General features: G+C 45.4%; 1 protein-coding gene across 2 annotated transcripts in view; it reads right to left on the reverse strand.

Moving 5' to 3' along the window:
• Positions 1-25056, reverse strand: part of Kcmf1 (potassium channel modulatory factor 1) — a 63098-nt gene extending 38042 nt beyond the window's left edge. The window contains exon 1 of one of the 2 annotated variants that reach the window (XM_041637815.1): positions 24701-25056. In XM_041637815.1, coding sequence (XP_041493749.1) covers positions 24701-24716 — 16 coding nt within the window. In that variant the 5' untranslated portion in view covers positions 24717-25056. Of the gene's footprint in view, positions 1-24073; positions 24236-24700 lie in introns of those variants that run through there. The other variant, XM_041637823.1, reaches the window with a different exon arrangement.
• Positions 25057-25503: the final 447 nt, after the last annotated feature.

Raw genomic sequence — 25503 nt, forward strand, 5'->3', positions numbered from 1 at the left:
TTTGATGCCTGCCTGGTCTACAGACTGAGCTCCAAGACAGCCAGGGCTACATAAAGTAATCCTGTCTTGAAAATCCAAGAAAGAAAGAGAGAAAAATGAAAAGAAAAAAGAAAGAAACAGAAACCTCTCAAACATGATGCTAGTTTTTTAGACATAAAGAAATCCTAAATGCAAACTCAGCAAGGTGTAATCCCAGTTCTTGGAAGGTAGGAGCAGAAGGGTCAAGAGTTCTAGGTCAAAGCTGGGCGATGGTGGCTCACACCTTTAATCCCAGCACTCGGGAGACAGAGGCAGGTGGATCTCTGTGAGTTCGAGACTACAGAGCTAGTTCCAGGACAGGCTCCAAAGCCACAGAGAAACCCTGTCTCAAAAAACCAAAAAAAAAAAAAAAAAAAAGGGGGGGGGGTTTCTAGGCCAGTCTTGGCTACATGAACATCTGTCTCAAAAATCAGAGCAAACAACAAAATCCAGAACTGGCAAAGTTGCTCAGCAGGTAAGGGACTTGTTAGTCCTGACCTGAATTTCATCTCCAGAGCCACATGATAAAAACAGGGAATGGACCCTAGAACGCTGTATTCTGACCTTTACTCACGTGCCATGCACATGTGTTTGCGTATATACACACACAAACAAGCTCACACCAAGAAAGAAATACCAAAAAATAAAAGTTGGGATCTGGTGAGATAGCTCAGTAAGCAAAGGAGCCGCAGTCAAGTCCATCAGCATGAATTACAACACATGCAAGCTGTTCTCTAATCTTCACATGTGTGCTACTGCATGCATGCACGTGTGAGCGCGCACGCGCGTGTGCACACACACACACACACACACACACACACACTAGCGATGGCTTGGTAGGTAAGGATACATGGAACCCATATAGTAGGAGAACCAACTTCTGCATATTATCCTTTAACCTCCACGTGTGCCACTTGGTAAACAAAGCGAAAAATCCCCCCATATATATGTAATTAAAAAATTAAGGAGTCTCTTAAGATTTTAAGGTATAAAATAATAGCACCAAATAGATTTTTTTAAGCTCTTCTCAAATGTTTGTTTATAAAGTCACTCTATTTCCTATCTTACTTTGTGCACTTGACAGTGGTTACTGATGTAGGAGGTACTAGCTCCTAGCAGGTGCTATGGAAGCATGGCTGGCAGTGTTTCTTGCTTTAGTATTTATTTGGAAGTGCCTGCCAGGCAGTCTAATACCTGCTATGAGATGACAACTGAACTTTCCACCTGTCACACGTACTTCCAAATGTACCAAAAGGGAAAAAAACTGTAATTTTTAAAACATAAGTAACTAACTCCATTTTACATGCAGCTACTAAGTACTTCTGCATGTTTTAACACCTAAAACACCAGCAATCCAACAGTTTGGAATGTGATACCTTGAGTTGGTCAATACAAACAATGCTGACAGCAACTGCTGTAGCTCATGACTGCTAACAGAATGCTTATTTATTTCAGAGCACATACTTCTGGGGTATTTGTAGAGGGAGCTGAGGATCAAACCCAGGGCCTCTTGAATGTTTGGCAAGTATTCTTTCTACTTCTGAGTACACCCCAGCCCCTGAGCATTAACATCATGAACTACATTGTTTTATGCCTGTGTGTCTGTGTTTGGGTGCCTACAGAAGCAAGAGGGAGCTGGATCCCCTGGAGTTGCAATTACAGACACAAGCTGCATCACAGGAGTGCTGGGAACTCAGGTACCCTGAAGAGCAAGAAGTGCTTTTAACAGCTGAGCCACCTCTCTAGCCCAGAATGACTTTATACAACAGCATTTTTTCTTTTATGGTTTAGTTTTTCATTATTTTTTTAATGAGAGTAAGATTTATTTATAGAAAAATTCCAGAAAATTTATTACAGAAAAATGATTAAGAAACCCAACTATCACTATGAAAGAATGGCTCCAAGAGGTTCACATAGGTGACCACCAGAGGAGGGCAGCGTGCCATCTGACCCATTCAGGCAACCAGACATTATGGATCTCTCAATGTGATATAAATAGTATCATAGAATATTCAGGACCTATATAATATCCTTCCCAAAAATAAGCCTCTGAAATCAGGTACCATTTAAAGAATTATGGAGGATGAAAGAATAGGTAAAATACAAGCCCAAATGTGTGTAACACTAGCAAAGAAATCATTTAATAAGAAGTAGTGCCTCACCCCTGTAATGCCAGCACTTGGGAAGCAGAAAGAGGACTGCAGCCAGCTGGTAGGCCAATCTGACAGACACTCAAAACCAAACCAAGCCAAAGATCACAAAACAAAATAACAACAACACACACACACATTACCTCAAAGAATTGTTGGCCAGCCACTCTAGGCAAATTGGTGAGGTCCAGGTTCAGTGAAAAATTCTGTCTCCAATTAAGTTATCTGAGGAATGACACCCACACTAGACACACATCCACTACAACATACACAGACTTGCACTAGCAAAAGATCTGGGTGTGTATGTCAAGTTCATACCCCAGGCCTGGAATTTGACCCACAAGTCTATCAGCTTCTCTATCCTAGCACTGCCAAGCCCTCACCACCAAAAAAGGAAAAACTGCTACGGCTAAAGACGTGGAATACAGCAAAGAATATATTGCAGGCCAGTGGTGACACACGCCTTTAGCCCCAGTACTTGGGAGGCAGGGGCAGGGGGATCTCTGTGAGTCTGAGGCCAGCCTGGTCTATAGTGAATAGTTGCAGGATGGCCAAGAGAAACCCTGTCTTGAGGGGGGAAAAAGAATGTATTAAATATAAGTTAATTTGTCAATTAAAATGTGGAGCAGTACACATCTAAAAACCTAGGAAAGCAAGAGGAACAGTCTCTGAGCGACTGTGTTGAGTTCCAGGCTAGCCTGGGCTACACAGTGAAACCCTTTATCAAAAACATAAAACACTATAAAACCCACAATAGAGAGAAGTAACAGTCACTTCAAGTAGTCCTCTCTTGTCTCTAGGTTTTACAGAATCAACACTGAACTACTCAGCCAGTAAAGACTTCTTCTTCCTTCAATATCCAAACACATCTCTCACATCCATGAGGAAGTCTTTAAATCATATACAATGAAGGGAAAGACAAGGCCTACAGTGATGTTCTAACAAAGCATTTCTGAATTCAATGAAAAAAGCCACTGATTTAATTAATGTGCTAGCCTAGTATAGGCCTGGTGCGCCTCACCACCATACTTCCTTAGCGTAACTGTTCTTCTCCATCCTTGTCTCCTCATGCTCCCTGGCCTAGAGAGCCTTATCTGCTTCTATTCTACATACCAGACTGAAGAGACCCATTCACAACTCTCACAGGTACACCCTGGAGTGTGTCTTGTACTCCTGACCATTAGAATGCAAACCTCTTAGGGACAGGAACAAGATAATTCTTGTCCCCTCTCCAACAGGGTTTCTCTGTGAAGCCATGGTTGTCTTAGAACTTACTGTAGATCAAACTGGTCTTGAACTCAGAGATTCAACTGCCTCTGCCTCTCAAATGCTGTGATTAAAGGCCTGTACCACCACCTCTGGGCCCTCCAGGAGCACTATCTTGGGAAAGGAAGTGTACCAAGGTGTGGTGGGACACACAAGTACAAACTCAAGGCCAGACCATTCTAGTAAAGCTCTAGATCAGCCAGGCTTAGCAGGACTGTCTGAAGGAGCCAGCAAGATGGTTCTGGATGAAAGCACTTGCTATGTAAGCTTAGCAACCTGTCAGATCCCAAAGGGGAAGAAGAAAAGCTATTCCTTAAGGGTGTCCTCTGGCACACGAAGATACTAATAATAAATAAAATATAGTACCCTAATAAAGGTATTTATATTAAATGTTAAGGAGACAGAGGGGCATGAGAAAAAGAGGAATTCAAAACAAAGTAAGATACACCTAGATTATAGGTGTCAACTTCTCCAAGGTTTGCGGAAAGTAAGACATACCCAAGTGTGGATTCCCAGGGGAAAGTCAAACAATTTTACTTATATTTGTATCTGTAGATATCCCTTGGCTAGAAGGTGAAGAAAAGCTATCTGATGATGCCCAAAGTACAATGGAAATGCTGTTAACCATTGATGATACAAAGAGAGCTGAAATAAAAGGTACTGTTTTTTGTCAATGAACTGTTCTCAGTGTAGTGTAGCCACAGCTCACACACTATGTGTGACCTTCCATGAAACCATATTATATTGTATCTGTAAGTTTAGCAAGTCTATGAATATCCTGTTGTGTAATTTTTATTGTGTAATTTCTGATTCTATTACTAACAAAGCATTCCATCCCAGTTTGCCTCAAATAAGACATTCAGTACGTTGTGAACCACAAAAATATGTAAAGCAGTACTATATATAGTCATTAGCTCTATGAGCCATTCCATAAATGTACATACATCTTAAAATGTGTTGTACAGCCAGGTGGTAGTGGCACACACCTTTTAGTCCCAGCACTTGGGTGGCAGAGGCAGGTGGATCTCTGAGTTCGAGGCCAGCCTGATCTACAGAGCTAGTTCCACAACAACCAGGGCTGTTAATTTCATCTACAATAACCACCACATACGATCACGCCAAGGCTGCTAAGAATTATACCACTTCACTAAATGATGTACAGAGACCTAAGTAACTTACCCTACATCACAGTCAAACTGGGACGTGAAGCCAGGCAGTCATTCAAGTCTCAGAACTTCACTGTTCAGAACTGAGCAAAAACTTCAGTCATGAGCGGGAAAGCTCTAACTACTGTGATAGCCTTCCCTCCGTGCATCTATGAACTGGCAAGAGCTCCTGCTGGGATTTCTGGTCTCTCATGCCAGCAGCATGGAAGAAGAATATGGTCTAGAGTTGAGTCATGAGATCTGAATTCTAGGCCTTACTTGGTCACTAACTGGTGGTGACTCAGCCCTTCTGAACCACAGCTGGAAGGAGGGGTGGCAAAGGGAGAGACAGAGGCTGCAGCAACAACTGTTTTCCTATAAAACCAAATCGTCCATTACTCTACCTTTGATTTTACCACAGAAAATGACTGAAATAAACTAATTCCCATAGCTCAGCCTGTACGGCTCTGCATGGCCTTCTACAGAGACCCCTTGCCACCTAAATAAAAGGTCTAAAAAACTGGGCCACAATAAACCAAAGGACAACTATTAGACCAATTTTATACCACACAAAACTACCCACCCAGGGGTGGCACTGCGTCTACTTAGCCAGGCCCTTCCATACCAATCATTAATCAAGGAAATGCCTCACAAGCTTGCCTACAGACCACCCCATTGGGGGCATCTTCTCAATTGATGCTCCTTCTTCCCAAATGACTCTAGCTTGTGTCAAGTGGACAAAACCCGCCTTCCTTACTCAGCACCAAGCTCTCTCTAGGTTCTTTTTGTCACTGTCCTGCACCTTCAGTCTTGAGAATTCCCCAGAGCTTAGTGACACAGTCTCTTTGTCTTCTCACTCCACAAGGTCTGCCACCCTGGGTGGGCAGATCTACTGCTGCAAACAAAGCTAAACGGGCTCATTCTCCTCTTCAGTGTTCACTGCTCCTACCTTCAATCATGCGCTTATGCATTTAACTCAAGCTAGAAACCCCAACTTTCAACTCCGTCCAGAAGCCTCATGCCTAATCAATTACCAAACCCATCCATCTATTTGCCTTCCCCAGCTCCATACCTGTTTATCTGACAGCTATTATTCTTTATGGGATGCCCTCAGACACTTATCACGAAACTTTTCTCTCCTCTATGTTAGACCTGAGCTGGCGATTCCTGCTACTCAGCATTACTTATCTTAGAAGGCTGGAGCCCCCCCAAAGCCTAGCTAGCAAGCGTATTTCCACAGAGTAGCAAAGACAGCAGGCATGGTGGTTTCTGCCATAATTCCAACACTTGGGAGGCAGGAGGACCTCAAGTTCTGGAATACCTAACAAAACTTTGTCTTAGAAAAAGTAGTGTGATGTGGAAGTCCCCTGTGTGCTGTGGTTACCATAAATGAATAAAGAAACTGCCTTGGCCTGTTGATAGGGCAGAACTTAGGTAGGTGGAGAGGACTGGACTGAATGCTGGGAGAAAGCAGGGTGGAGTCAGGGAGATACCATGGACATGCTGCCTGAAATAGACGTAGAGCTAACGGGTCAAGCAGTGATTTAATTAATACAGTTTCTGTGGGATTATTTCAGTTTTGGGAGGCAGGGATGAACAAGTGGTTCCTTGCAACAGTAGTGGGTGGGGGCTAGAGATTTGGTACACTAGTTAAGAGTGCTCAATGCTCTCAGAGAGGACCCAGGCTTGGTTCCTAGTACCCCCATGGCAGCTCGCACAACCAGCCATTACTCCCAATTCCAGGGATTCTGACACCCTCTTATGAGCTCCATGGGCACCAGGGATATATGAGGTTGTTATTATCCGTATAATCTTGCCAAACATTCATGAATGAAAAAAAAGAAATAAAAAGAGGACATGACTGCTCCAGGCATGGTGGAGAAGGTTTATTGTAGATATAAAGTAAAGAACAGTAGATATGAGGGTGAGCATAGCTAGACACAGAGGCATCTGGAGAGTTTAGGGTGAACATGACCAGCCAACTGAGCTGGGCCATGTGAGCAGAGGCAGGAGGGGAGAGAAACAGAGAGGAACCTGAGACAGCATCAAAAATGCCAAAAAAAAAAGGGGGGGGGGCGGTGTAGCCAAAATGGCCAGGTTATATAGGAAGAGCAGCTGGGGGAAGGTCAGCTCAGCCCAATCCATGGGCTGGAGAAGTTCAGGGTAGGGGTTGGGGATATGCCAGCCAAGAAGACCCTGTAACAGGTAAGGACTGAGGGATACAGGGAGAACCTGGCAGCCAGCATCAGCTTTGATGTTAATAGGCACCTCAGCTGTCTGACAGAGTTTGAGACCTAACAACTCACAGACATAAGGAAGCAAGGATCATCAAACTTCAGCCTGTGGACCAAATGTGGCCTGACATCTGTTTTCATTTGGGCTGTTAACAATGGTATTTATATTTTTAAATGACTAGGAAGCTTTAAAAAGAATAATATTTATGGCTATGGGTGTGACAGAGGGCTTGCTTACCATTTCCAGCCTTCGGGTTCAACTCACAAGACAGGCTAGATTAAATAAACGTAGTATTTAACGAGCTTGGAAATTACACGAAATTCAAATTTCAGTGCCCTAAGATTAACTGGCTCTCACAGGCGTGTTCATCTGCTTCTGTATCATCGGTGGTTGCTTTCATTACACAGCCACAGAGTGGGGCAGCCATAAACTGGACTCTGTGGCCCACAAAGCCAAATGCACAACTGCCCAAACACAGAAGTTTGCTGACCTCCAAATTAAACAGAAACGGACATCGGCTTCAGTTTCTGATAAAATTTGGTCCAAAATTCTGGCTATTTTTTAAAAGCATTTCTTATTCATGTGACTGAGGACAAAGAAGCCTTCAGCTTCCTAATCTATAACACAGAATTATTACTAACACTGTGTTATTTGGCTTTATTGATTTAATTTTGCATGAGTGCAGGTTTTCACTCCATATATGTGCTGTGCCATGCATGTGTGCACACATGCATGTGCATGCACACACAATCACACACACAAAAATAAAATTGTAATAAAAATAGGTATAAAATTGTGACTGACATGACAATTAAATGGGTCAACACATGTGAAATTCTCAGGCCGAACAGATACTTGATGATTTTCAGTTTCTTCCCTTCCTGTCTGCCATCTCCACTGCCAAGAACCTGGGTAAAGAAAACGGGCAAGTCCACCAACCAATACTTGAAGGACAGGTGCTGCTATACAAGTCAGCTTCTAAGTTAACCCCTTTGTCCTTGAGCTCTGTACCTTGAGTCCTCTGTCCCTTGCTGTTAAATACGAAATCCCTTCTCTATTCCTGTGTTTTCTTCCTGAGAAAGTGCCAATCCCTAGGCTTCGGTGAAGAAGCCTATAAAATGCTAACCTCCAGTCCTGATGTCTCTTCTCTGAGCAGTGTGTGGATTTCCCAACCTCTGATTCCTACCAGATGTCCAGACCACTACCACCTTCAATTCAAAATGTCAAAAGCTGAGCATGGTTTTCCCCCGTCCTTATGTTCCCAATTTGCTAGAAGAATCTGCTGTTCTTCCAGCACCCCGTGTCTGTCTCTTGCGCTCTTACAATGAGACTCAATCCTGTCACCTTTTTCTTTTTGTTCCTGCTGCCGCTGATAAATCAGGCCTTTTTATTTCAAGCTCATTTTAGCAAAAAGCCTTTAAGCAGTCTCCTTGTCAAAGGCTCCAATCAATCCCTCTCATGCTGCCACACGAATCTTTCTAATACTTGCCACTTTTCATTGGACCCTGTCTGTTTAATCAGCCCAGGCTGACTTGGAACTCTCAATACTCCGCCTCAATCTTCCTGACTGCTGGGATTACAGCTGTGTGTCACCATGTGTGGTTTACTTAAAACTTTTGGGACAAAAGTGTCCTTAAGTGGCAACTGGAATCCTGCACTTTTATCCACCTTGCTCCCACCTCCATTTCTCCCATGATAAAGACAGAGCCACCTTTCATTCCTGCTGTGCTCTTGAACTCACAGACCTTACATCAGCATTTCATCCCACAGCAATCCTCAGAGAGGCTCCCACGACCATCCCTCTTTACAGAAGAGAACCATAAGTCTGAATAACAGAGTTCTTGTTCCACTTCCCCTTTGGAACCTTAGGCAAGTCCATGATGTCTGTAATACGCTTCACTCCTACTTACTGAGGCACTCAGTTTGAGACACTGGTCTCACTGGTCAGCTATCTCCTCTTTCTGTAGCCAACTCTTCCTATAAAAACACACCATTTCAAGCAGGGGGTGGGGATGTGGCACAAGCCTTTGATCCCAACACTCAGAAGGTAGAGGAAGAGGATATCTCTGAGGCCAGCCTGGCCTACAGACTGAGTTCCAGGACAGCCAGAGCTACACAGAAAAACCCTGTCTCGAAAAACAAAACAAACAAAAAATCAACCACAGAATTTCTTTGTGTCTTGAACTGAAATGACACCCTTTGGGAAATACATTCTCTAATGAACAACACCTTAGTCTATCGCCAAAGCTATGGAGTTTGTAGTCAGTTAGCTTTGACACTTTTCATTATCCCAGTCAGACTCCAGCCATCTTCTTTTACATCTGTGGCCCTTCCTGCTTCTGCCATCCCACCTGTCCCCTCTAGTGTAAAAACGTCCTCTGTAACTTGGTGCCCATCACCAGAGCCTCAACCTGAGGACCCAATGCTTGGGACTGGACAGCAGAGGGCAGGTTCTCAACTAGCAAGATACATCCTGAGTAGAATGGGAAATCAATCTAGAAGGTCACAACAGTATTTTTCCTTTCAATGAAACAGAAGGAAGAAAACTACACAGTTTTCAAAGGACCAGTAAGTGCTACTTTGTAAAACTCTTGCTTGGGACAGACAAATGCATGTGATTCCATGACTACTGACTCACAATGTAAAAATATGTTTCCTCATTGAAAGTTAATGAAGACAATCCAATTTTTTTCAAGCTAAAATAACTTTACCACAGCAAGGTAAACACAGAATATAGAGATAAGCTGAAAATGCATTTAACATTCTTAAACCAGACACGAAACAATGACTTAAAAACAAGAATATACAAAGACATGAACTACATAGAAGAGGAAAAAAATTAATTTAAAGTAAGCAAATGTCATAGTAGCTATTTTTCAAAAGAGCATATACAAATGGCCAAAAGATACAAGAAAAATACTACAAATTATTAGCAATAAATAAAATGCAGAGCCGGGCGGTGGTGGCGCACGCCTTTAATCCCAGCACTCGGGAGGCAGAGGCAGGCGAATCTCTGTGAGTTCGAGACCAGCCTGGTCTACAAGAGCTAGTTCCAGGACAGGCTCCAAAACCACAGAGAAATCCTGTCTCGAAAAACCAAAATAAATAAATAAATAAAATGCCAATCAAAACCACAATTATCTATCTCAACAATTGTGGAGCCCATAGAAGTGGCTCTATTCCTTCTTGACTTAGGGTTAGAGTTTTATTTTATTGAGCACTACATTTTTCTCTGCTCTCCTCCCTGCCTCTCCCCTCCCCTTCAACTCTCTCTCATGGTCCCCATGCTCCCAATTTACTCGAGAGATCTTGGAAGACAACCCAATTCTAGGCTCAGGGCTCAACATTTAACTTCCACCAATCCTTCCACCTTCTAGGAAAAAAAAAACCAGCTAAGTATAAGACACACTGGGGCTGAGTAAAAAAAAAGAAAGAAAGAAAAAAATCAGACTTAAAATGATACATGTGGGTGACACTTTGCAAAGGTTTCTGGGAGATATTTATGTGAAGAACAGTAGTAGACAACCCCAGCCTCTGCCGTCCATTCACCCAAGACCCCTTCGGCTGCAGAGCTACAGAAATACATTTCTAAAACACTTGCAATTAAACTGTCCCCAGGAGGGACATGACAGAAGGGTGTGCAGGACATGGTCAACTGTGCCAACGTCCTTTCCTATGGCAATCACTACCCTCCAGCCACCAGGCCTCTCTAAAAGCATCCAAGTTTCAGGACCTGTAGGCCTTGCTGTATTCCCTTTACTCCCTTTCCTTTCCATGTCCTCATTAATTCAGACTTCTCTTTAAAAGCCCCATCTTCAGACAGGCCCTCTCTGGTACCCTTATTTACAAGTTCTATTTCCTTAGCCTGCTTTCTGGGTTTTCTGCCACCGCCAAATACTCTACTGCATATTTATTCTTTTATGGTTTATTGCAGAAACCTATGATTTTTTTTTTTTTTGGTAAAGAACCAGATAGTAAATCTCTCCAGTGGTCGACAGAACTACTCAACTGTGCTATTATGGTACAAATGCAGCTGAGATAACATATAACGGCCAGATGTGACTGTTTCCCAATAAAACTTTATTTACAAAACCAGAATGGGGCCTGGCCGTGGTGCCCAGCACTCGGGAGGCAGAGGCAGGCGGATCTCTGTGAGTTTGAGGCCAGCCTGGGCTACAAGAGCTAGTTCCAGGACAGGAACCAAAAAAGCTATGGAGAAACCCTGTCTCAAAAAATCCCCCCCCCCCCCCAAAAACAAAAACCAGAATGGGCTCATTTGGCCTATGAACTTCTAACACAGTCTGAACGTTATGGGGATAATAAGATCCTCTTCTGTTTTGTTCAGAACAGACTGACACCAAACATGAAGTCAATAACTACTCGCAGCATGGGTGAACAGACAGTGGTGAGCTACACCTTTCTCCCCTTCTCAGGTAACAATACAACAGTGATGCAAAAAGAATAAGACCAGGGCCAACAGCTTTATTTCTAGTTGGCAAATGATCCCCGGACCATGTGTGTCTGTCACCAGCAATAATCATGCTCCATTTAAATACTTCGGTCCATTTTTGGTCCAAGCAGAAACTTGTTAAAATACAGACTGGGCCCATTCTACAAATTCTCCTCTAGTAGAAAAATCCAGGCAGAGTCAAAAATCTAACTTTCCAGCAAATTTTACAACCAAGCATCCACCTTGCATTTCAGGGCTACAACTGCCCCAGATAGTGCAAATCCAACCCCACAGAAAATCACTAAGGTAGGTGGGTGGCTTTTTTGTGTTTCTTAGGTTTTTTTGTTTTTATTTAATTTAATAGCATGATTACTTGGTGGCGGGGGTAGGAGGAAGAAGAGACAGGGTCTATCTATATAGCTGTGGCTGTCTTGGAAATGACTATGTAGACCAAGCTGGTCTCAAACTACGCAGATCAGCCTGCCTCTGCTTTACAAGTGCTGGGATTAAAGGTGTGCGTCACCACCACTACCTGATGTGGGAGTGTCATATCAATCTGTTGATTTCACTGGTTAAGCAATAAAGACACTGCTTGGCCCTCATAGGTTAAAACATAGGCGGGTGGAGTAAACAGAACAGAATGCTGGGAGAAAGAGGAAGTGAGCTCAGACTCGACAGCTCTCCTCTCGGGGGCACACGCCTCACAAAGACGCCATGCTCTGCTCTCCCGGGCAGATGAGAGATGCGATAGCTCTGCTCTCTGGGGCACACGCGATTCAGCTCCAACCCAGGATGGACGTAGGCTAGAATCTTCCAGGTAAGCGCACCTAGCGGTGCTACACAGATGATTAGAAATGGGCTAAATTAATATGTGAGAATTAGCCTAGAAGAAGCTAGATAGAAATGGGCCAAGCAGTGTTTAAAAGAATACAATTTGTGTGTTGTTATTTCAGGCATAAGCTAGCCAGGCGGCCGGGGTGCTGGGGATGCAGCCTCGCCGCTCCTATTACTACAACTACCCCAAGCTTAGCTTCATGATTCCTGGGGGTGCACTTTTTAGATGACATGCCCAGTTAGTGATACCCATACTGGTAGTACTTGAATCACAACTCAGTTGTTAAGGGCACTGGCGGCTGCTCTTCCAGAGGATGAGGGTTCAATTCCCAGCACTCACATGGCAGCTTACAATTGTCTGCAACTGTTTAGAATGTAGGTTTCTACTGCCAAGATGGCTATGCTTGCTAATGCAGGTTAAAAACATTTTTAATAAAAAAAGAAAAATCCAGAATGTTACTAAATGGCCCAATGACAGAAGGCAATCTGCAAAAGTATACTTATGGATAGGTTGAAGAGTCAACGAACTCGCAAATCTCTGCACGAATCTACAGGTGAACTCTGCTGAGATGTAGTACTGCTGATGAAAAAGTAGCAATAAAACACGATACATAAAATGCCCATCAGATTTAAGACTTAATAAACAAATGTTAATATATCATTAACAGCTGGAGATGTCGTTCAGTAGTGGAATATTTGCCTGGACCGCACAAAGTCCTGAGTTCAATTTTCCAGCTGTACTAACAAACCAAACCAATAAATAGTTAATAATTTTTAATAATAATTAATAATTATTACATTAATAATAATTTTAAAGCAAGATGTGATGAAACAAGCACTCACAAATTTGGGATGGGGATGTAGGAGGATCTGGAGTTCAAGGTCATTTTTGGCTACCAATGAATTTGAGACCAGCCTGAAAGATATGAAACTGGGGTCTTTGGTTTAAAGATTTATTTACTTACTTATTTTGTTTTTTTGAGACAGTGTTTCTCAGTGTGTGTTCTCGGTGTAACAGTCCTGGCTGTCCTGGAATTCACTCTGTATGCTAGGCTGCCCTTGAACTAACAGAGATCACCTGCCTATGCTCCCCTAGCACCGGGATTAAAGGCATGGGCCACTACCCCCAGCTCAAGATTTATTCTTATTTTGTGTACGTGTTTTATCTGCGTGTATACACGTGCACCACATGCCTACCTGGTGCCCCCATGGAGTCTATCGTAACTGTTGAGCCATCCTCTCTCCACCCCCTAAAATCAGGTCTTAAAACAAATGCGAAACAAAAATATTGCATAATTTTATGTTGAGGAGAAGCATATTATAATATTAGGGTATTATTAACTTATTAAAATTAATAGCATCTCATTTAAATGTAGCTACCAGAGAATAATTTAAGTACACATGTGACATCATACAAATATAATTCCAGCACTTGGGAAGTTGAGGCAAGAGAATTGCTGCTAAATTTGCGGCCAGCTTAGGTTATCAACAGAGATATATATGTATCAACCAATCCCTCTTCTGACCTGTGCCACTACTATGTCTATTCCTAACTATAGCCACACAAACATCATATGAAAAACTATCAGAACCTGGAAAGGCCAGCTGATCAGCAGGGTATCTGAACATGAAGACCACCTGCTTCCTTTCCACCATCAAGCCAGAAAAAAAAGACAGGTCCACATCAACCCATACACAGTGCATGTCTGCTTTCCTTCAATGTCCTTAGCTCCTCAGAGAGCATCCCAACTGCAGCACTGCCAGGCATGGGGGGGACACTGGTGGACCAAGAAGGTCAGAAGTAGGGTCTAGCTGCTCAGCCCAGCAGTTGTGAGTTACATAAGCAACAGGACTGTACAAAGCCTATAATGCAAAAACTAAGTGCTTTCAACAGAAAATTAAACATTTAATCCCTTGAGCTCTTTTCTCACTAAGCATCAACAATTACAAACCTATGAGGAATAATCTAACATACTTTCACACATGCAGATGTGCACCGAGACCTCAGAATGCACCACAGTTTAATACTGGAAAGGAAAGAAATGAACTGCTGGGCAGAATCAGACTAGAAATGTAAATGAAAATAAACTTAAAGGAGGAAGGCTCATGCAACTGTTGACAAAATATTAAAATACTTACATGGTTTAATTACCTTGTCGTAAAATATAAACTTCAAGATTAATTCCAGCACACTGAAGAGAGCCCAATAGGAAAGCATTTACTGTCCAAACATGTGTTTCAGACCCACTGAATAGTACTATCTTCTAGCAAGGACCCACATACAAGTTGTGGCAAGCACTGGATGCCTTTGAGTGGCACCAGGGTAGGTGCTCCATAAATAATCACAGAAGAAACAACTAAAAGGACTAGCAAATTCAGATACACAGTACAATTAGTGCAGAGTTAACCTGAAACCAGAAGCAGAGGAAACAAAATGTAACCCAGTGCCAGCCCAGGCCAGGTCCCAGGACTCCGCTCCCCTCGACTGTTTTTGCTCTATGTAGTTTGTTCATTCCTCCTCTAAGAAAGTTCCAGGTCCTCTTTACCACAGTTCCCCTTTCCTGTTAGTTAATAGGCATCTCCAAGGAAAAACAGGAGAGGTTGTTTTTAAGGAGTCTTGGTTATTTTAGATAAACTCTAACAAATCTAATAGTAACTCACAGGGAGCTCTCGGGAGCCAGGCACTGGTGGTAGTACAACTCAAGGGTAATACTATCCCACCTAGCAAAGGGAGGGGAGGCCCAAAAGTACACATGGCGTGTGGAGTATCTGGAGATGCTCCTGGAGGGTTCCTTAGCTTCCCAGGTAGAGATGGCATCATATCGGTCTTTAAAGGAACAATAAACAAGTCATAACCAAAAGGTAAGTTACAGGCTTTTAGTGGGTATTGGGAACCCAAATACAGGTCGCATGCATGCTTATTAGCAGGTACTTTATCCACTAAACCAGCTCCCTAGGCTGAACTTAGCACTTGAAAAAGATTCTCAGTCAAGCCCAATGGCTCATAACTGTAGCTCCAGCAATTCGAAGGCTGAGGCAAGAGGACTAACTGTGACCCTGAAGCTGCCTGAGCCATCATCCACAGTTAGTTCCAGACCAGCCTGGGCTACAAAGTGAGATGGTGTCTCTAAACCAAACCAAACCAAACCAAACCAAAAAGTAACAGACAAAAAAAGCGATTTTCTAAATGAAAATCCTTCGGCTATTAAAAAAGGGTACAGTTCATGCCAGCTCAGTGTAAGATGTAAAGAAACACCCATACACCCACGCACCCACACAATTCAGTGGAAAATAATGTGCAAACCTAATTAGGCCAAATGTGAAGAAGTCAGTCGCTGTTCCTCCTAGCCCAAAGTGACATACCTGACCCACCTTGTCATTTCAGGCTATCCCTCTCTAGTGGTAGGATAAATTTCAAGAGTCCATATCCATCCATACTTTCTCCCCACATTCTGTGACCTCTGGCAAAGTCTGTTGGGACTACTGGTGAGCACCATAGCCGAAGACAAGATGAGACAATTTTGCATCACTGAGGGTTGCACCAAGCTCTATTTTGCCAAACTCAAAACAATTCTCTAGGCTGTAGCCCCCCCACCAAGAGGCACTGGGAGGGCCACAAACCACTTAGGGATGGCACCACAGGACATGGCGCAAAGCAAGTCACCTCTTTCTAAGCGCACCAGACACTAAGCTACCTGCTGTCTGCGTCTCAGGACACTGCACCAGGCTGGTGGTGGTCCTCTGTTGTTGCAGTTATATAACCATAATCATTGCCAAGTTACATAGCCACTCTCTCTCCTATGCCAATACCTGTCTGGTGTCCTCTCCTGTCCCTCACAATCCCAAGAGTACCCTGTGCTTTTTGACCATTCATGTCCTTCCCAAGTAATTTTTCTTAGGTACAACCTAAGCCTCGGAAACTGTCTGCTTTATTCTACCGCTCCAATATGTACTGTACGTGGCCAAAACATAGCAATGGACACATTTAAAAACTGCTGAACCGGTGTAAGAGGTCCTTCTGTATTTGTGTTGGTTTCATTGGTTGAATAAAGAACCTGCCTTGCCCTTTTGATAGGGAAGAGCTTAGGTAGGCATGGAAAAGAGAACTGAATGTTGGGAGGAAGAAGGGCAGTGTGGCAGACACCATGAATCTCCTGCCTGAGACTGACGCTGGTTAGAATCTTTCCTGGTAAGCTATGCCCTCATGGCGTTACACAGATTGGTAGAAATGGGTTAGATCAGGATGTTGGCCAAGAAGAGGCTAGATATAATGGGCCAGGCAATAATTTAATTAATACAATTTCTGTGTGGTTATTTTAGGTGTAAGCTAGCTGGGCTGCAGGACACGGCCTGCTCCTCCTACTACACTGAACTCTGTATACTTAAACATGTGGAGTCAGGCATGGTGGCACCCACCTGAAATCCCAGCACTCAGGAGGTAGAGGTAGAAGGGTCAGGGGTTCAAGGCTAGCCTTGACAACACAGTTTGTTTGAGGTCAGTCTGGGCCACATCAAACTCTGTTTAGAAACAACATGGGAAAAATAAATAAAATGGTTCAGTGGTTAAAAACACTGGCTACTCTTCCAGAAGATCTAGGTGCTGTAGAATATTATTTTAAGGTGTGTTGCTTTTATTTATGTTCTGGTACATTTGTTCAATGCTGCAAAGATGTGTTTGATTAAATAAAATTCACGTGCAGTCAGGAGGCTGCGTCAGCAGTAGCTGACAGGAAGTGGTAGGGTGGAGCCAGGTGGAGAAGGATTTTTAAGGAGGGGTAAGGAGAGTAGGAGGGCTTGAGGGCTTCTGGAGAGGCGAGAAGAAGGGAGCTTCTTGCTATTCAGTCTCTCTGAGCAGAATTCCACCTCAAACCTCGAATCTTAAGTTCCCTTCGTAGCTTTGAAAGAGTAACCACTTCTGATAGTGGCGGTGTTGCAGCTGTTGATTCAGACAGTCGGGGATTAAAAGGTTAACAACAATTTAAAAAAAGAGGACACCTAGGTTTGATTCCCATCACCTACATGACAGCACCTGTAACTCCAGTTCCAGGGGACACACTGTCCTCTTCTGGCTTACGTATGTACTACACAGACATGCATGCAGGCAAAAGACAGTGTATAGAAAATTTTTAAAAAGGAACAATGGCAGGGTGGGAGTGGGGGCGTTGAAGAATGCCTTTAAACCCACCACTCAGGGAGGCAGAGGCAGGTTCAAGGCTAGCCTGGTCTACAAAGCAAGTTTCATGACAGTCAAGACTGTTATACAGAGAAGCCCTATTGCAAAAAACCAACCAACCAACCAACCAACCAACCAACCCAAACCAAACCAAACAAACCAATATGGTAGCTTCAGGCACACAACAGATACTATAAAGCAGATGCTATGAAAATGAAGTCACATTTCATAAACACAGGCTTCTTTCTACAAGGATGTAAGCCAAATGGATGGATGTACTTGATCAAAAAGTTCCTAAGTTTGTACTATGACAAAGCTTCTAATTACAAAATTATTACTAATTGTTTGGTTATGGTTCTTATGCTTTTTTTTTTTCAAACAGGGTCTCCCGTAGCTTAAGTTGGCCAGAAATTGCCTGATCTGTCTGCTTCAGCCTTCTGAGTGCACACACAGCCTAATGTCAAGCAATGTAAAATTCCAAGAATGAAAACAAGAAAGCACGCCAGGCAATGGTGGGGCCTTTAATTAATGGCGTGGGCCTTTAATCCCAGAACTTGGAAGGTACAGGTAGGTGGATCTCTGTGAGTTCAAGGCCAGCCTAGTCTACTAGGTGAGTTTCCAAAACAGCTCCAAAGTTACACAGAGAAACCTGTCTCTTAAAAACAAAACAAAACAACAAATGGGGGGGAGAAAGTACTATTTTAGAACAATTTGAACAAGTTCAAATTTCAAGTTGAACTTCATATGAAGAACTTATAAATTAAAATACAATGTGTTTTCTCACAAATTTATGTTCTTATCTATTGTTTACAGAAAAAGAAGCTGAGCTTGATGGCTTATGCCCACAATTGCAACTCTCAGAAAAAAGGCAGGAGGATCACAAGTTCAAGGTTAACCTTGGCTACAAAATGAGTTCTAGGCCAGACACATGGCAAAAAAAGAAGCGAAAGTCAAAAGTAAATACAATCTATGGTTTATTAGAACTCAAGTGTCTGTAGCTTTGGTGTCTGTCCTGGAACTAGCTCTTGTAGACCAGGCTGGCCTCAAACTCACAGAGATCCGCCTGCCTCTGCCTCCCGAGTGCTGGGATTAAAGGCATGCATGTGCCACCACCGCCCAGCCTATCATGATCTTTGAACATAACCAAGACACGATGGCACACATCTTTTCAGTGAGAAATAAAACTGCATGCCAATTATAAAGTGTGGCTTGAGAATTCTGAAAAAAAAAATCAAATTCTGAAAAACCAATATTTCAATTCACTCTATGTCTTTATATGTGTTTAGTGCTATTTAGTTTTATTTTTTGAAAATAATATACAAATGAGCACAACTTTCTAAAAGTTGTAACACTCTACAGCACACACATTTAAACATGTTGTACATGATAAAAAGTTAATATATAATTTTTGCCAATAAAAAAGTTGCTAGGTATAATGGCACAAACACCCAGCACTTGAGAGGCAGAGGCAGGAAGATCAGGAGTTCAAGGTCAACCTCAGCTACAAATCAAGTTTGATTGAGCCCAGTTAGGGCAACAGGTGATCCTGTCTCAGAAAACCAAAGTTGAGGGCCAGGGCTGTTGTCCACAGCAGAGCCCTTACAGCATGTGTTCGAGTCCCGGGTTCAATCCCCAGTGCTGCACAAACATGACATAAACTGATACTAACTTGACTGACGTCCCTACAGCCTGTGCTCCATACTGCGGAAGCTAACAGTATTAGGTGTTTCTGAGAAACAAGTAACAATTTGTCACCTGTCCCATCTATACTCACTGTCATTACACAAGTAAAAATCTTCAAAAAGCTGGTGGATTAGAAGCCAGAAAAAGACAGCCTTTCGGCACAGGCCTGCAACCCCAGCTACAATGGAAGGTGAAGCAGGAGGATGACATGTTCAAGGTCTGCCTGGAACAGAATAAGAAGGGCTGAGGTGGTAATTCCCTTATTTTGAATGCAGAATGCAGGAGGCTCTAGGTTCCATCCTTAGCACTGCAAAACAACCAAGGAAATTAATAAATATAAGGAATAGATTTCTTTCTACTTGACTCCTCTAACAATTTTACCTCTTGCCAAGAGCAGCACAGGAAAGGGCTGGGTTTGTAGCTCTATGGGTAGACTGCTGGTCTAGCATACAGCACTGCATACACACAGCATCATGGTACACGCCTGTCATCTCAGCCTTAGGAGGTGGAAACAAAGACTGCATGAGATCCTGTCCCAGAAAACTTCACAGTAGCCAGGCTGCCAGTAGCAGAGCAAGTAAAATGCTTGTACCAAACCCGACAATCTGAGTGCGAAGCCCGGGACTCCTGGGAAGGTGAAGGAGAACCCATTTCTGAGAGCTGTGCTCTGACCACCACAGGTACACTGGGGTATGTGGCACCCCACTTCCTGAACAAAGAAATACACGCAATATCTTTTTAATAAACAGTATCAGAGAACAAACTTTAAAAGTATTTGAAAGTGGGTACATATAGTAACGAACACACCTGTAATCCCAAAACTTGAGGTAGAAGAACAGGAGTTCAAGGACAGCCTGTGCAACAAGAGACCCCGTCCCTTGCCACATCCCCCCCCCCAAAAAAAACAGAAGAGAAAAAAAAACACTCAAGATATTAAAATCGAAATAAGTTCCCTCTCTAAAATTGGGCAAACAGGGCAAAATGTGTCAGGAAGTAAAGGCACCTGCCACCTGAGCACGGTGAGCAGAGTATGAGCCCAGGATCCATACAATAGAAGGGGAGAACTCAGTTCTAAAGCTGGCCCAACTCTCTCTCTCTCTCTCTCTCTCTCTCTCTCTCTCACACTCACTCACACACACACACACACACACACACACACACCCTCACTCATGCACACGAAATAAATGAAAACTGGGCCAAAGAGGCAGGAGCAAAGTTGGGAAGCAGTTGACATCCACTTGCTTATTGCCTTTCTTGGGGCCCACCTCAGGCAGTGCTCACTTGGGAAACTATCTACAAACCACCTCTCCTACCAAGCTTAAAGGGAAAGGCTGTTTCCTTATTCTCCACATTCCTTGGTACCTAGCAGTGCATTTACACAGTAAGCAAACAGCCCAAGGATTTAGAGCTATCTGTTAGTCCACACACTCAACCACAACACTCATAACTGAGCTAATGAGCTGAGTAATCTGACAGGTTTTTATTTACAAAGCTATTTCCTGACTTTTATAAACTCTTAATAGCATACATTTCAAATATGCTGTTTACCAAAACATGACATTAAGATAGTGTGTGTGTGACGCGGGATGGCCTGGACTTCTAAACTCTGCCTCAGCTTCCTGACAGGGTGCTGGAAATACAAGCACAAGCCTTAATGTTTGTTGTCTCTTGACAGAACTGGCTGGCATTAAATTCCTAGGCTCAAAGGCTCCTCCAGCCTTATCGGACGAGCTACTAGAGCTAAGAGCCAGGTGACACCACAGCTGGCTTTATTTTTTTTTTGGTGGTGAATCCAGAGCTTTATGATGCAGGTTAACCACGAACTGCAAAGCCAGGGATGGAGCTTAGCTGGTCAATGCTTACCCAGCAGTCTGAAGCTCTGAGTTCAAGTCCTAACGCTCCATTAATCCCATTAATCGTGAGCAGGCAAGTAGAAGGAAGAAATCAAGAGCTCAAGGTCACTCTTGGTCACAACATTGTCAAAGCCAGCCAGAGACACCTAAGGCCCTATCTCAAAAAGAACAAGAAGCAGGAGAACACAACAGCAGCATGTACTCCACAAAAGAGCTACAGCCCTAGTAGAGACATTTTAAAAGCTAAACAGAGAAAACAGAAAATGACTGGGTTTGGTGTGTAAGAAATGGAACTAGAGATTGTTGACGTAAAGAACATACAGTGACTGGGTGCTGGGACCTGGGAAGTGTCTGTTATGTTAGCATTTCAAAACGAAATGAAAAAAGGCCTTGCAATTCTCTTCAGTAAAGTCACATAGCAAATAGGAACTTCTCTGTCATGGGGCACTGCTACCTCCACAGACACATTCCTTTCTCCCATCTCTGTGGTACTGCCTCATGAGGTGCTGGAGCTGGCTCAATCCCGCACTTGCTCATGGCCCAGTGGAAAAACTGGCATATGAAGGGTACAGTCTCACTACAGTTCCAGGCTGCCCAACTCTAAACCTCTATGAAGGGCAGAGTCAGGCAAACTCCAATACTTGGATGAATTGTGGCCATCACCAGTTCTTGACTGGCCGTACTAGCTAAGAATGGCTTTTAGGTTTTTAAATGGTGGTGGTGGCAGGGTTTCAAAGAATCATATTTCATGACACATGAAAATTATATGAAATTCAAATGTCAGTGTCCATAAATAAGGTTTTAATTGGAAGATGGCCACAAGCACTTGATTAGCTGGTTTTCAAATGACCACTGTGGAAGTGACAGATCTTATAGCTGGCTCAGCCTACATACAGTGTTTTCTACCTGGGCCTTCACTTTGGAGAAAGTATGCTAACCCTGGCCTAGACCGTTTCTCGCTGTCCTTGGCTGCATCCATTTTTCTTAGAGCAATCCAGTGCTTGTTCTTGACAGGTGTTCATCTTGGGGCTGTGTTGTCCAAAACATCATCATCTGTATACTACCCAGCCATTGGTTAGAGCCGAGAGAAGACAAAGTAGCAAGCTCCTTGTGCACAGAAGCCTGGAGAAGCAAGAAGACAAGAGCAATAGAGACAGCGTGGCTCTGCCCTGTACTAGACTACATTAGTTCTGGGTCACAGTCCTGAGGAAAAAAACTGCAGAGAATTTGGAGGGCAGATTGATTAAAGAGCTCAAAAACCAAACCACTAAAAAATGCTAGGCTAGGTATAGTGGCACAGGAGGGAGGCGGATAGAGGGAGTGGTTTTGAGTGTGAGGCCAGTCTAATGCACATAGTAAACTCAGGTCAACCAAAACCATGATCCTGTCTCAAAAACAAAGCTGAGGCCAGAGAGTGTGACGCACACCTTTAATCCCAGCACCCAGGAGGCAGAGTCAGGCAGATCTCTGAGTTTGAGGCCAACCTGGTCTACAAAGCAAGTTCCAGGACAGCCAGGGCTACACAGAGAAACCCTGCCTTGGAAAAATAAACAAACAAAGCAGGCTGGAACAAAACAAATAGCTTTTTCAAAGCTGAGAAGAGAAATATAAGTGAAAACCTGGGATTATAACCTCTATTTGCTGATATGTCAAATCCTTCCTGATGGAAATAATTACTGCCTGACATATACAAAACAGAGAAATCTCTCAAAAAACTATCATTCCTGCATTAGGCCAAAGACTAGACCCTTAGACTACAACTGTCTGTTGGGATATAACTTTAACCACAGTCCTTGGGAGGCAGAGGCAAGCATTATTCATGGCCAGGCCAGCCAGGGCTACTTAGTGAGACCCTGGCTCAAGTAAATAAAGTAATAAATTTAATTAATGTATTATAGAAATATAAAATCACGTGTTAAAACACTGTACAATATTCTCAACATCCATTTAGGAAACATCTGGCATTAAGTTGCCAAAAAAGGTGTTGCAAGTTTCAAGATGTCAAGCAACTAAAAGGCAACACAGGTGTTATAAAAGCACCTTTTCCAGGCCCAAATAGGGAAAGGCAGGCTTAAATTGCAGTGTGTCTTTTATTGAAGGATATTGTATCTACCTAAGCCATTTTAATGACTCTAGTACACTATCTGGGGGTAAAGGACTCTTTTTTCCAGGCTATTGCTCATTAAGAATATTCTGGATCTGGATGCTTCCTTAAGGTGAGGGGCAAAGATCTCAGAGACCCATCTCCCTAGACTGGGATTCTGTTCTTTTAATCTAGTTCCTGAGTTAGAGCCTGCAGCCAATGCTAACCTTCATTTTGTCTTGAAGGTGGTCAATACCCCTACTGCTGCAATTTAAGGCTAACCTTAACATCTCCAAATGGAATTGATTATTGACCTTAATTACAACTTTTTTCAAACTGCAGCGATAAGAAACATATTCCCATTAAGCATACAAAATGGGTTAACAGGTAGAGTTCCAAATATTTCTGTTTCTGACTGGGGCTAAAATAATTACCCTGCTACCACAACACTTGAACAGTTAGTAATCAAAAATGAGCCAAGAAGTCTCTTCCCTTTTTTTTAATACAGAATCCGTGAACACAAAATGTTCAGAGTTAATCTCAATCTTGCCATTAGGAATGCAAATTCTGAAACACACACGAAATATATGTTAATCAGAGTTTTACAACCTAGGAAATCTTTGGTCTGTATTTCCCTAAGAAAGCCCTTCCCTCGGTAAAGCACACCCTACAATCCTCCACAAACTTTCTCCACTCCCAAACACCTCCCCAGGACTTGAGAATCTAAAGGCCACCGTACTTTCAAGTCACTTCTACAAGCTTCCATTAACCGTAGTGAAATAAACTTTTCACCAAGTCGGGTGACTACTTTTTAAAGTAAAACCTGCTGAAGTGAAACAAAGAGCACACAGCCCCCTCCCCCTTCCTAAACCATATGGTAGTAAATTCAAGTTAACTTATTTTTCACCAGTTCATCGCCCAGCCGTCGGCCTTCCAACACTCGTGCCTTTGTGCCGTGGGGCCGAGACCTGAGTGGCCTGACTCGCAGCCACAGAACCCTAGCGTGTTTTCACGGGGCAGCGCGGAAGTCCAAACGCCCCCCGACCGTAAGACTGCTGTGGTGGGTAGCGCACGCGGGCGAGGGCCGGGGCCGGCCGGGAGCGAGTTCCGCTCCGACCGGGTGACGGAGCAGCGAGTTTGCTCGTCGCGGCCGGGCTGGATCCGCCCCGGGAACTTGGCTTACCCGAGCCCAGGGACGCGCCGAGGCCTACCGCGAGGCCGGGCGAGCTCCAGTCAGCGAGGGCTGCCCGAGCCGCGGCGCCTTCCCGCCGGCAGCCCTCAAGCAGGACCGCCGCTCGCCCGCGGTCTCCAGGACACCGGACGCGTCCGCCGGGCCCGGACCCCGCTCCCCTGCCGCGGCCGCACGCCCGCGACCCGCCTCGGCCACCCGCGCCGGGCTCTTCCGGGAGCCGCCGCAGCTAGGCCGCGCCGGGGCCCCGCGGTTCCCTCTCGGCCCGGCCAGCCAGGCCTCGGCGTCCGGTATGCGTCCCGAGAGCCAGGCTCCCGCCGGTAACGGGCCCCGCCGCCTCCCCTCCCCCTCTCCCGCCCCATGACAGTGCAAAGCCTCCGGCCGCCCGGCCGCCCCGCCTCCGGCTCCAGGCCCAGCTCAGGGCCGCCGCCGCAAGCCACGGTAGCGGCCGCCGCTCCCGCTCTCGCTCGCTCTTCGGGCTCCGGTCGCCTCGGGGCCCCGAGTCCCGCGACTCGGGTCCGGGCCGCGTCCCCGCCGGTAGCCCGCTGCCCTCGGCAGCGCCCGGACCCCGGGCGGGGTAGGCCGAGGCCCAGGCGGTGGGGGCGGGGGCCCGGCTCTCACCTTCATGTCGGGACATCCTAGTTCAGACGCTGGCGGCGCGGCCCCTCCCGGGCTCCCGGCTGCAGTGTGCCCCCACCGCGGGCTCCCGGCGCTGCCCGCGCCCAGCCGGCCGACTCCCACTCGACTCCCGGGCTCGGCCGCGGGGGCGGGGTGGGCAGGGGAGCGCTCCCGCGGCGGCGGCGGCGGCGGGGAGGCGGCGCGGGGCGGGAATGGGGCCGGGCCTGGCCGGGGCTGAGCTCCTCCAGGAGGCGGGTCCGACGCGGCCGCGGCTCCGCCGGCGCCCGCCGTGACTCGGTCACTCTTGGGCCCCCGCCGGCTCCCGGCAGCGGCGCGGCGTCCGCAAATCCCGCTCGTCCCCTCCCCCGGCCCGCCCCCCGCCCGTCTCTCGGGCCGCCGCCTCCTTCTCCTCTTCCTCCTCTTCCGCCTCCTTCCGCCCGCACGCCCGCCCCGCCTCTCGCCGCCCCGAGGCCCCGCGGCCGGCGGGCGACCGTGCTCGGCGGCGACCCGGCCGCGGCCCCGCAGCACCCGAGCCAGGCCGCGGCCCGCCACGCTGCGCGTGGGGAGGACGAGGACGCGAAACGCCCCGAAGGTGGCTCCCCAGCGCCCGGGCGCGCGGCTGCCGGGCCATCGCGGACCGCTGGGGGACATGTGTTTGCGTGCTTCTTTAGAGCCCGGGACTCGGAAGGGAAAGGCGGGCGGTCCTCTCCGGGGCTCGCGTGCCCCCGGGTCCCGCGGGGAGACCACGGCCCAGGCCTAGACGGCCACCCCGGCTGAAGGCTGGGTTCCCGGGCCGCCGCCCGCCG

This window comes from Microtus oregoni, unplaced genomic scaffold (genome assembly GCF_018167655.1).
Source record: "Microtus oregoni isolate MIOR12 unplaced genomic scaffold, Mior012 000002F_ref0000024, whole genome shotgun sequence".
In the NCBI taxonomy this organism is placed as follows: Eukaryota; Metazoa; Chordata; class Mammalia; order Rodentia; family Cricetidae; genus Microtus; species Microtus oregoni.